Raw genomic sequence first — 10,808 nt, 5'->3', positions numbered from 1 at the left:
GGTACATTTTTTGCCCATTTCATCGCGCTACAATAGGTAGCAATGTACTCCCGAAAATATTTTTCACTTCATTTTACTCGAAATTGTCGTCATAGTTGAAGCATTTGCACAAGCTTGAATGAAAAGCGGGCTACGTTTAGAACGAAAGCTTTTAGGAATCGAGACTATCGTTATGTTTGTATTGTTTCAGATCACTTTGTCGATCAATTGTCCCATACTGCTTTATAGTACCTAGTTTTCCATTAAATATAATTATGAAGAATAAAGATGGTTAAAGATGTTGTTCTCTAAACCCACTATTTTTTCGATAGATGATATCTGCATCGATTTTCTGTTTCTTTTTTGCCCAATCATTTTTGCTTGTTGTTAAGAGGAAGTGAAGCCTGGAAGGGTGTGCCTTGAAAACAGAGAAAAGTGCCTTTAAAATTCGTCACAGAACTGGCCGTGGAGAATACCTATCAAAACGTTCCAAGATATCCTTCTAAGGCCAAACCATCGAGTCCGTTGACATTGTCTTGCCATTGTCAGACATTCTGGCATTTGCGTCAGAAATTTTTTGTTTGTTTGAGTTAAACATATCTGCTATTATCATTTGCGGGGGGTAACCGACAGTGTAGCCATAACGTTATTGGAAAATCGCGTTTTCTTTCACCTGCTATGCAGTCTCGTTCGTCTATCGAACTGGTAGGGGTGCTTGCCCCTGCAAAAGTTTATGGAGTTCGCACTTAGAAATGATGGGGAACATTGTGTTGAACATTTGGAACATTGTGGAACATTGTGGAACTGGTATGAACAATGTGGAACATTTGGACACACATTTATTTGGTATTGTTTCAATTTCTTTCTTGCAACAACAACAACATCCCCAGGCCTGCATCAATTTTGTTGGCATTGGCAACGAATGGTGAACAATCAAAAATGGTGTCTTGAACCAAGCCAGAAAACTTATGAAATGGTGAGGCACGAGGTTATCATTAGATATGGACCATACCAGTCTTGTCATTTGGTAAAACACACCGAAGATCGACTTGATGGTCTCCAATGTGAGTGAAATAGCCAAGTTTATTTTGACTCTAATAAAATAAATAGGATAGGCCTAAGGAAAATTTGATCTTTTAACCTTTATGAAATGCAATACAATTGGTCATACTATCGCTTTCTCCCTTGTCAAGCTCAATTTAGTTGTCTAAGTTGGGTAATATTGAACTGAAATGATAACGAAGGATAAGACAAAAATGAACTGGAAATGAGGAACTGTTAATTGTTTTTATTCTAGTAAATACTCTGCTCCAGCTTTTGTAATGTCATGCACAAGAAATCTTTATTTGTTCACTGGTATTTCCCAAACCATCATCATCAAGTTTAGTGACCAACAGGACATTTAGATGTGCACTTGACAGGCCTAGAGTTCTACTAGTAATTCTATGTACTGAGGAGAGTAGGCAGTAGAACCTCTTGACAATTGATCAAGATCTCATGCAAGCAAAATTATTTTCACAGATTTTAAATAAAAAACCTCTTTGAACATATTGCTATTTCATTGTTCAACTTGGATAGTAAGTATGCAGCATTGCTCCCACCTTATGCATGCCTCGTTTATACTGTTGAAAAAAAGTAATAATTATAATACTTTCCCAAACGCACCTTTTAATTTTTAATTTGGTCAAAAAGCTTTGTAACAACTAAATGCTGCTTAACATAAAACCCTAACCTTACTGTAGTTAAAAGACTTTCATTTCTTTATTTAAGACATTCTTAAAGAAGATGGTCATTCTGTATCCGTTTTAAAATCTGAAGAATGGAATGTTGTTGAACTTATTGTACATGAAGAAGTTGTTTTTAGATGCCAGATACAAGAGCTAGATTTTGGTAGGTTATTTTCTTTTCATAAGTTTTGAATACTGATATTCAGGCATTGTTTAATGTTAAGCTGGATCTGGAATGGCTTCAATGCTGATTACTTGATTTGAAATATGTGCTAGAAAGAGGTTCAGGGCAATATGACCATTGAAGCAGTCAGAGCAGTTGCATGCCTTAACCAACAAAGGACCTTAAAGTGTAAAGAGCATGGTCAATCCACTTTTCTTTAAAAATTGGCATGGTTTAGGTACTTTAAAATTGCTCTTCCCATTCTTCAAAGGATAATATCATCTTTTCCTGCTTTGTGTTCCTCTGAAAAATTTCTTGAATTCTATTGGCATAATAAGTACTATTCTGTAACTAATAAGTGTTTTACTCATTCAGGTGGGGATGGAAAGCTTGATCCACTGTGCCTTCAAGCATTGGCAGCAGTACAAAAAGCATATTGAAATTCATATCTAAAGGTAAAACCTTCTGTATTCTCAACTTATTCCCAGCTTTTTCTTGTAGTGACTCTACTTAGGCCTGTTTATGTTAATTTTTTCTTTTCATTCATTCCATCACATTCTCACAATGCACCCATTCACTAATTCTTAGTGTTTACTTTATCTTTGTCACACTATTCAATTTGCTCATCACCTTGACTCACCCTTCCAATCATTTGTTTATCTATGCGTACGTGGTTCCAGAAATAGGCAACAAAAGTTGAAGTGGACACAGCCAACATAGAAATTGTAGAAACAATATCCTGGATTGATTAGTTAAAATTGTTGGAAAAATAAAATAAAATTGAAGTTTTTCAAGTTTTGTTCTAAATATGTGTGAACCGGTGGCCTTTCCGTATATAAACAGTGCCAAATGTTGAATCATTGATGGGGGAAAAAAAGAAAAAAAAATTGTTTATCTCACATTTTTATTTTAGATATCCATTTCTGTATATATAAGTATGTTAATTTTTATGTTAGGAACATTGTCTTTTCTCTAGCTCTGTGTTCTCCTCATATGAAATAGGACTATTTGGGTTCAAAACAACATGTTTGTCAATGGATGGTTTATTTAGTGCTTACATTGATCACTGTTCCAATGTAGGCTAAAATCTGATACTGAAGAGGTGAAACACAGGCAAGAAGAAGATCTAGGTTATAACAAGTGGCTTTTCTCCAAAGTTTCTTTTTGCAATGCCCTTTAACAAAATTGAAAGTTTTTTTAATCAAGGCAAAAAAATAGTATAAACATGTCATGCACTTATGCTGAGTGAGCTTAAAATTGGTAAATTTTAGTCATGATTAATTGTTTAGGGGATGGTCAGCCAAATTTATTGGGATGTTTTGCTCCCCAAGTTCAATTAAAAAGGCAGATTTAGAGTCAAAAATGTGCTAATTCAATATCAAGGCTAGTTACTGATTTATATCTTGGAAAGCGCAGTTTGATAATGACACACACAATAAGCATGGTGATAGAATTATAAATTTTCTAAATTTTGTTTTGACATCATATCCATAAGTTATAACATCCATAATTGACAAAATCGGTGAAACAAAGTTTTACATAATCAGTAAGACAAAATCAGTAAGACATAATAATTTAGACATAATCAAAAACACATAAACAATCTTTTGATCATTTCAACCATAACTACAGTCATCTTCAGTAAAGTAATGAAAAAGCAACAATTAACTTTAAGTAGAAAAGGATAAATAATAAGGGCACTATCTAATTATCTTCCTAATGCAAATTTAATTATATTTTACTTTTCTATACAGGCATTTGGTTATTGGAGTGCAAAGTTCCTAGAAATGTGTCTTGTTCTTGTGGAGAGACCAAAGCAGACATACAAAACACATTATGTAAATAATCTATTTAAACATATATGAATCTTTTAACTCAAGTATGATTCATGAAGGAATTTCCTCGTTTGTTTTTAACCAAAAAATCATCTGTTACACTGTTTTCGAAACTTTATATCTACGCTGGTTTCGAAAAATAATCGAGCTGCTTTTGGGATTAACAGGAAATCGGTAGCGGTAGTTTAAGACTTTAATTGGAAGTTTAGAAGTTTTTTTTATTTTTTCATGAGATGAAAAATGGAAATTTTGATATAGCATTATTCCATTTCATGGCTGTTACTGGCATAAAAGAATAGAAAAATTATAAACAGACTATGTTAGATTGATAAAATCTAAGGAATGAAATATTGTTGAGTTGCAGCGATAATAACAATAATTGCAATAAAAAATAAGAACTTTTGGAATGTCAGAAGTGTTCAATGAAGATCAAGTAATTTCAAACGAGTTAATTATTTTTTTTTGCTCTATACTCATCCCTCGTACAATTTTCGTGAAGATATTACTGCACACTTGTCAAATTTTGTTTCCAAACGTTTGAGATCCATTGCTCTACCTAATTAGCTCTATTATGTTTATTTTCCTTTCTAAACTGTGTGACGTAAATATCCCGGAAACTATGCGGCTTTCCATTTGGTCTGGAAAGTCCGAATCTCCCATTAAATTTTATATCGTATTCTTATTCCACAATAAGAAACGGATTACCATTCACAGTTTTCTCTAGCATGGGGTTGGCAATAGATTCCTTTTGTTGCTTGTCGGATTTTAATGTTCTCTTGGACGTGATATTAAACGGCCTAAAGAAAAGGCACTATCATTTAGGAGAGAGAACGTAGGGAAAGCGCACATATTACATAATGAAAATTGGAAAAATTTTAAAAATTCTTCCCCTAAATTATCAGTTAATAAGCAGTAGCTATAGGCCATAACAACCACGACAAACGTTTGTGTTTTTCCCCCTCCACCTTCTTTGATTATTTCATATGTAAACGTCTCCATGCACAACTGCCAATGCATATATAATTATAATTTGGTCTAGTTACAACCATTTTGATTGGGAAGCAAATGAATGGTTGATTTTTCTCCTGCTCGTAGTTGTTTCTGGGAAAACACAAGTTCACTTTTGCTCTTTTCATCACCAGAAGGGGGGGGGGGGGTACCCGGTATTTTGGCGTGATTGCGTGATCGGCGTATTTTCAATGCTTGAGTTCGTGAAAAAAAATTTTATTATACGTGAATGCGTGAATAGACATTGCCGCGTGACCTGTGAATCAGCATTACACATGCGTGATTGCGTGAAAATGAGTGTTGTACACTCTTTTTTTATAAGAAGCAGTAAACTTAAGTTCAGGCTGACTGTTCTTAATTTTTTCGAAAATCTGAGGCTTAATTGTTCTTGATTTGTTCTAAATCGATTAGGGTGTAAGCATTGCGAGTGCTAGCTTTTTCGCTCTAGGGTGGTGTGCAAGGCCTCATTTGCCAACAAAGTGAGTGAGAAAGCCTTGATTTGCTGACAAATGTGAAACTTTGGAGTAGCCATCATTGTTGTACTTTTTTTTGCATAAACTTATAAAGGGAAATCACAACAAGGCTTCTTATTAGCGTCCCCTTTTTTAAAAATAGTTCGATTGCTCTTAACATTCTGAACAATATGAACCAGAACATTTCTGTACCCAGACCGGTTCACATGCTAAATTTCACCATTCTTTTCGGTTCCCTTTTTTTTAAAGGCTTGGGTACATTTTTGTATAAACAAAATTGTCATCCGTTTGTGTACCCGGACCGTTATGCATGCTAAATTCCATCATTTGTTTTAGTACCCTATTGTTTAGGTGCTTGGGTACGTTTTTGCATAACGAAAATTGTCATACGTTTGTGTACCCGGACCGAAATGCATAAGGTTACCGAAATGCATGTGACACCGATACCAGACCTGGTAGAAAGTCTCCCTTATTCAGAGATTCCAATGCCGATGGCTTTGCCAACAAGAAGTTACTACTATTAGATAGTTATATAAAAATCAGAGAGCTTCTAGAGGGCGTGATCGTGAAATTAAACTTCCAGACCGTGAAAGCGTGATTTGTAATTATTTTACGCGTGATTCCGTGATTCAGCGTAGATACCTGGTAGCTACCCCCCCAGAAGATAATACTTACTTTTCTAGTATAATATATAAATGATTCTTTCTCAGCTCAAGTGCACGCAGTTAAAAAGTCTGAATATATTTGAATATAAGTGACACTCGAGGTAAATTGCATTAGTCGTAAGTCAAGTAAAAGTATATGGTTAGTCATTAGTCTTGGGTTTTACACAAAATTAGTCAGTTGGTAAAACAGTCTGTTAGTCACCTAGTCAAAACACTTCTACACCCTCTAATATGACCTTTACTTGTCTTTTGACGTCAGACATTTTGCGGATTCAAGTTTGTCATAGTATATTCGAAGGCAAATTAGCTACAGGGGAAATCCTCTGTTTATATAAAGAGGAGGACAACCGCCTATTGTTTAACACAATGCAAAGTCACACTGGGGTTGGAGGGGCAATTGCCCACCTAACCAGTATGTTGAAAATGGCCCTGAATTTTATAGCAGTTATCCAAGTTCAACAGCTAAAAACGTCTAAAAATCGGTTGAAACGTCATGAGCTGCACTATCCTTCTCAAGGGCTTCCGTACAAGGTCCAATCAGGGACCGCGGAAATGAGGGAGCCCCCCCCCCCATAATTTCCATAGTGTACTTAAAACCAAACAAAAATCGTCCTGCTCTTGGTCTTTAGCATGTTTAGCCCCCTCAATCTCTAATATACTCCACGGTCCTTGCATCACAACGATTTATTCCAACTCCAGAATGAATTGCATGATGAAGCTAGTTAAAACAGAACCCCTCTTAACCCCTTCAATTAATACTTTTTTCCGTATAATGTTTGTGAAATCGTCAGATTCAACAATCAGATTCAAATATCTTGGAAAACCGTCAGAAACGGAATACAATTTCATTGCTGCCGTTCGTAGAACAGAAATAATATGAAAACATACTTCTGGAGCTGAGACGGTCTGAAACGGAATAAAATTCTGTATGCCACTGTAGTCTGTTCCGCGTTGTAACCACTGATCTAAAAAAGGATTAGATAGCTGAAAACCGCAAATATACGTGATTCATTAATGACGTTAACAACGCACGCAATACATGTTCAGTTACCCGATTACAATAACAAGGAAGTTAGTGATTTGGTTCCGGAACAAACCAATAAAAACCGGCGTTTTGCTCTTCTACCTCAATTGCCAATCTTGATCACTTTAGCTGCCAGTGACCTGAGGTTGAATAAGAAAAAAATTATGAAGATCTCAATACTCTTCGCGGTTTTACTTGCTATTGCCCTCTTGGTAGAGGAAGGACAATGCTGGGGACGCAGAAGAAGAAGGAGGAGGAGAAGGTCTGGTGGTAAGTTCTTTTTGGTTCTTTATCTTATTTATTTCATATGTTTGTCTCTTTGGTTTATGTTATATATTTTTATCTTTTTAATTAAATATACAAAGAAAAACGAATTAGATAAAATTTTATTTCTCAAAAGTCGTGATATTTCTGTACTAATAAGCTACTATTATACGACGAGACTGCGGAGATTTTGTATGACTGAACTGATTGCTGGCTTGGCTTAAAATAATTAATGTGCGTATGAACTTGAGCTTCGATTTTTCAAAATGAGCATTTAAAATTAAGGAAAGTTCAATAATTTTCGCCTGCTGACTTCTGATTAATTTATAAAAAAAACCAACTTGCTTTCATGTGTTCAGAGGTTATTTCATTATTGAATAGCTACTAACCAAAAAGATCTTAAGTGGTCTTACCACATAGCTTTGTTTTCCTGAACGAAACTGTTATACATCCATGGGCTCCGGGGCAAGTTGGAAAGTGGTCAGTGGTCAAGGCAAATTAAAGGCTCATAATTAATGATTGTGCTAAAAAGTGGGGGCATAGGCCCCTGACCTCTCGGCTTCAGAGGACCTAAGTGTTTGTTACCCTTGTTGTATAATTTACTGGTAATTATAGCATATGAAAAACTTGATTTTGATACTGTATTTCTGTGCAGGCCCATGGAGTATTAGTAATGGTGGTGTTACGTACAAGTTCAGAAATGGAGCCTCAGTCACAGGACATGGCAGCTTTAAAAATGGCGGTTCAGTAGGTGTTAAGGTCACTATACCCTTTGGCAGAAAAAGACGATCTGTTGCCGATGAAACCGACATGGATATAAAGAAACTTATTCCAGCCGAAGAAGTGACAGCAATTCCACCAGTTTTTGATATCGATGATAAAAAGAAAGCAAAGCTTGAAGAAAAGCAACCCGAGATCGAAAAAAGTGACAAAAGCCTGGTCGCACTTCGCCAGAGTCAAGATAGAGAAGACAACTGCGACGAATGTCTAGATATTCAACCTTTCAAAATAAACGACCGAGCTGTTGAAAACAAGACCATAGAGAACAACGATTTTGTCATGGTTGTCAAGTACATCGAAGAAAATATTTCAGCATTGAAACTACAAGCCAAAATCAAATTTGAGGTATTTGATGTCGTGAAAAGTCCTGTTGATAGTGTCAAAGAAGGAGAAACCTTCACAATCAATGCAGAAATGGCCAAGTGTCCATGCTTGTCGATTCTCGACCCAGGCTACTACATTGTAACGGGATCTGTCAATGCTGAAGGCAAACTGGTTTTGTCAAATGTTCTCATGGAATTTGAACGTTAAATTAATATGTATTTAATATTTATATGTACAGCTATTATTTACAAAACTTTCTTTTATTGAAAATGACTTTCTCTTATCGTTTCTGTGCTAAAAGTTTCGCAAACTTTACCTTACTTCAGAAGTACTCTTCTAATTGTACATAATCTAGACAATGATTTAGGCAAGTTTTGGAAGAAAAGAATTTCAACGCAAAAATTTCAAATTTTGTAAAACTATAGGCTTACATATTGGATAGAAAAGTCAATGACTATAGATTCAGTGGTTAAAATCTACCAAAGGTTTTGTTTATGGTATTCAACACTTTGTAAACTCTCAAAAACGAGGATTTAAGAAAATATAGCAAGAAAAAAATTTTCAACCCAAAAGTTGCAATATTTGTAAGGCTATAGGCTTGCTTTTTTCATGAAAAATCGATCACTATAAATTCAACACTTTATATCAGTTCAAAGATAACTTTAGTTTATGTTATTCAACACTTTTTAAGCTCCCTAAAAGAAGGATTTAAGAAAGTTTTGTACGGAAAAAATTTCCGACCATAAACGGCAATTTTTGTAATGCTATATGCTTGCTTTTTCATGAAAACTCGATCACTTCAAATTCAACGCTAAATCTGTATCAGATCAAAGATTATTTCATTTCATGATATGCAACTCTTTATCAACTCTCCTAAAATGACGGTTAAGGTAAGTATTGGAAGAAAAAATTATCTGTAAGAAGTTTTAGCTTTTGCCAGACTATACGGTTTCCGTTTTGAAGATAAATCGCTCACCATAATCTCAACCCTTGAAGTCTATCAGATTCAAGATAAAGATGTAGCTTATAGATTTTCTAAAAGATTGGAATGTAATGTGGAAGTTGCTTGGGAAAACCTTATTGACAATAAAACACCATGACTACCGTAAATCCTCGAATTAGCCGAATTAGCCTGGGGCTTATATATTTTTGGATGGGGGCTTATCCGAGGGGGGCTTATACGAGGGGGGGGCTTATAAAAATATTGTAGACATTAAGAAGACATTATTAAAAGACCTCGTTTATTTTAGTAAAAATTTCTTTATGAGCATTCAATTAATTACTACCAAAAGTATGAATTTGTTGCGGTAATTCAATAAAACGCCATAGGTAACCTACGGTAGCAGTGGGGGCTTATTCGAGGGGGGGTATATTCGAGGGGGAGCTTATTGACAACTGGTAGTTTTAAGGTGGGGGCTTATTCGAGGGGGGGGCAGGGGGCAATTCGAGGATTTACGGTATTTGCATTTTATATGTCTTAACATTATATCAAAATTTATTTTTCACTTTGATTTGGAGCTAAAAAGGATTTGAAAATTCTGTTTAAAGTGGACAGAAAGAAAGCCGATTTTGAGTGGAATTAGTGGGTGAGAAAAACCTTATTACCATCAAAAACCAAGAATATTTTCCTTTGAAACGTCTAAACATTGATTTTAGCGATTAAAATATAGTCCTTTCCACTCTTGTTTGCTATTAAAAGTGATTTGGATGTCCTATTAAAACGAGCAAATAGATAGCCTATAGGTCATGACAAGCAAATCTTATGTGAAACTAGTTTTGTAAAAATACTTTTGTTTATGCAAAAATTATAAATAGTTTGCCTTATAAATGTCTTAATGTTAATTTGAAAAATTTACCCTTATTTGGCAAAGAAATGACTTGATGACTTAACAAAAGCTTAGAAAAGCTGAAAATTTTCAGAGGAATGATTTCGGTAAAAAAATCCTTTTTACACTCGGAAATCATATATATTTCCCTTTTAAACAATTAAAATTAGCTTTAGCAAACAAAATATTTGTTTTGTATCACTTTGATTTGCAAGAAAGCCTACAGACAGAGTAAATTCAAAGTTTCACAGCACTTAGTTTAGTCACGAAACCATTTTGTTCAAGAAAATCATCGATGTTTGTGATCGAAACATTGGATTAGAAAAAGGGACGCTTTTCAATGACATATTTTTGAATAAATTCTTTTTGTATCAACAGAAAAATAAAGTATTGTATTGAAAATACCTTTTTGAATTTCGGTGGCACTGAGATGCTAAATCCCATCTCCGTTCGCCATTTTAAATAAATTGTGATTCTGGAAGACAAATTGTGTCCATGTGTTCAATTGAAAAAGTTGCCCCAGTCTTTAAATTTAACCAATGGGGTTGCGAGAAAATTGGTGATTCGCACAGTGGTGATTCCTTTCGCAGCCAATCATGATTTGACGTCTATTCAGTTCTCTTCTGTATTTATTTGCTTGACGATGCATAACTGATAGAGCTTGGACATTTCTATTCTGTGGCTTGGAGCTTATTCGTGAAAAATCAAGCTGCATCATGCAACAGAAATCCTGTCCAGGT

At 35.0% G+C, this 10,808-nt stretch overlaps 2 protein-coding genes and 1 long non-coding RNA gene across 3 annotated transcripts; 2 read left to right on the top strand and 1 right to left on the bottom strand.

The window, feature by feature from the left end:
• Positions 1–570: 570 nt before the first annotated feature.
• On the top strand, positions 571–4,087 carry LOC135689464 (UPF0728 protein). The gene is made up of 4 exons (XM_089116228.1): positions 571–1,043; positions 1,750–1,869; positions 2,245–2,324; positions 3,624–4,087. Exons 1-3 carry the CDS (start codon positions 713–715, stop codon positions 2,307–2,309), a joined length of 516 nt encoding a protein of 171 aa, XP_088972354.1. The 5' UTR covers positions 571–712; the 3' UTR covers positions 2,310–2,324; positions 3,624–4,087.
• On the bottom strand, positions 3,942–10,564 carry LOC148960201 (uncharacterized). Its single transcript, XR_016145322.1, has 3 exons — positions 10,474–10,564; positions 6,739–6,815; positions 3,942–4,501 (listed from the first exon to the last, which is right to left on the bottom strand). It is a non-coding gene; the product is annotated as an uncharacterized LOC148960201 (long non-coding RNA).
• On the top strand, positions 6,850–8,512 carry LOC148960202 (uncharacterized). Its single transcript, XM_065206696.2, has 2 exons — positions 6,850–7,144; positions 7,794–8,512. The coding sequence occupies exons 1-2, from the start codon at positions 6,865–6,867 to the stop codon at positions 8,447–8,449; spliced, it is 936 nt and encodes a 311-aa protein (XP_065062768.2). The 5' UTR covers positions 6,850–6,864; the 3' UTR covers positions 8,450–8,512.
• Positions 10,565–10,808: the final 244 nt, after the last annotated feature.

Source organism: Rhopilema esculentum, chromosome 5, assembly GCF_057945365.1.
Source record: "Rhopilema esculentum isolate cy_ngs chromosome 5, ASM5794536v1, whole genome shotgun sequence".
In the NCBI taxonomy this organism is placed as follows: domain Eukaryota; kingdom Metazoa; phylum Cnidaria; class Scyphozoa; order Rhizostomeae; family Rhizostomatidae; genus Rhopilema; species Rhopilema esculentum.
Note: the sequence above shows the minus strand (reverse complement) of the source record. Positions and strands in the feature narration are given on the sequence as shown.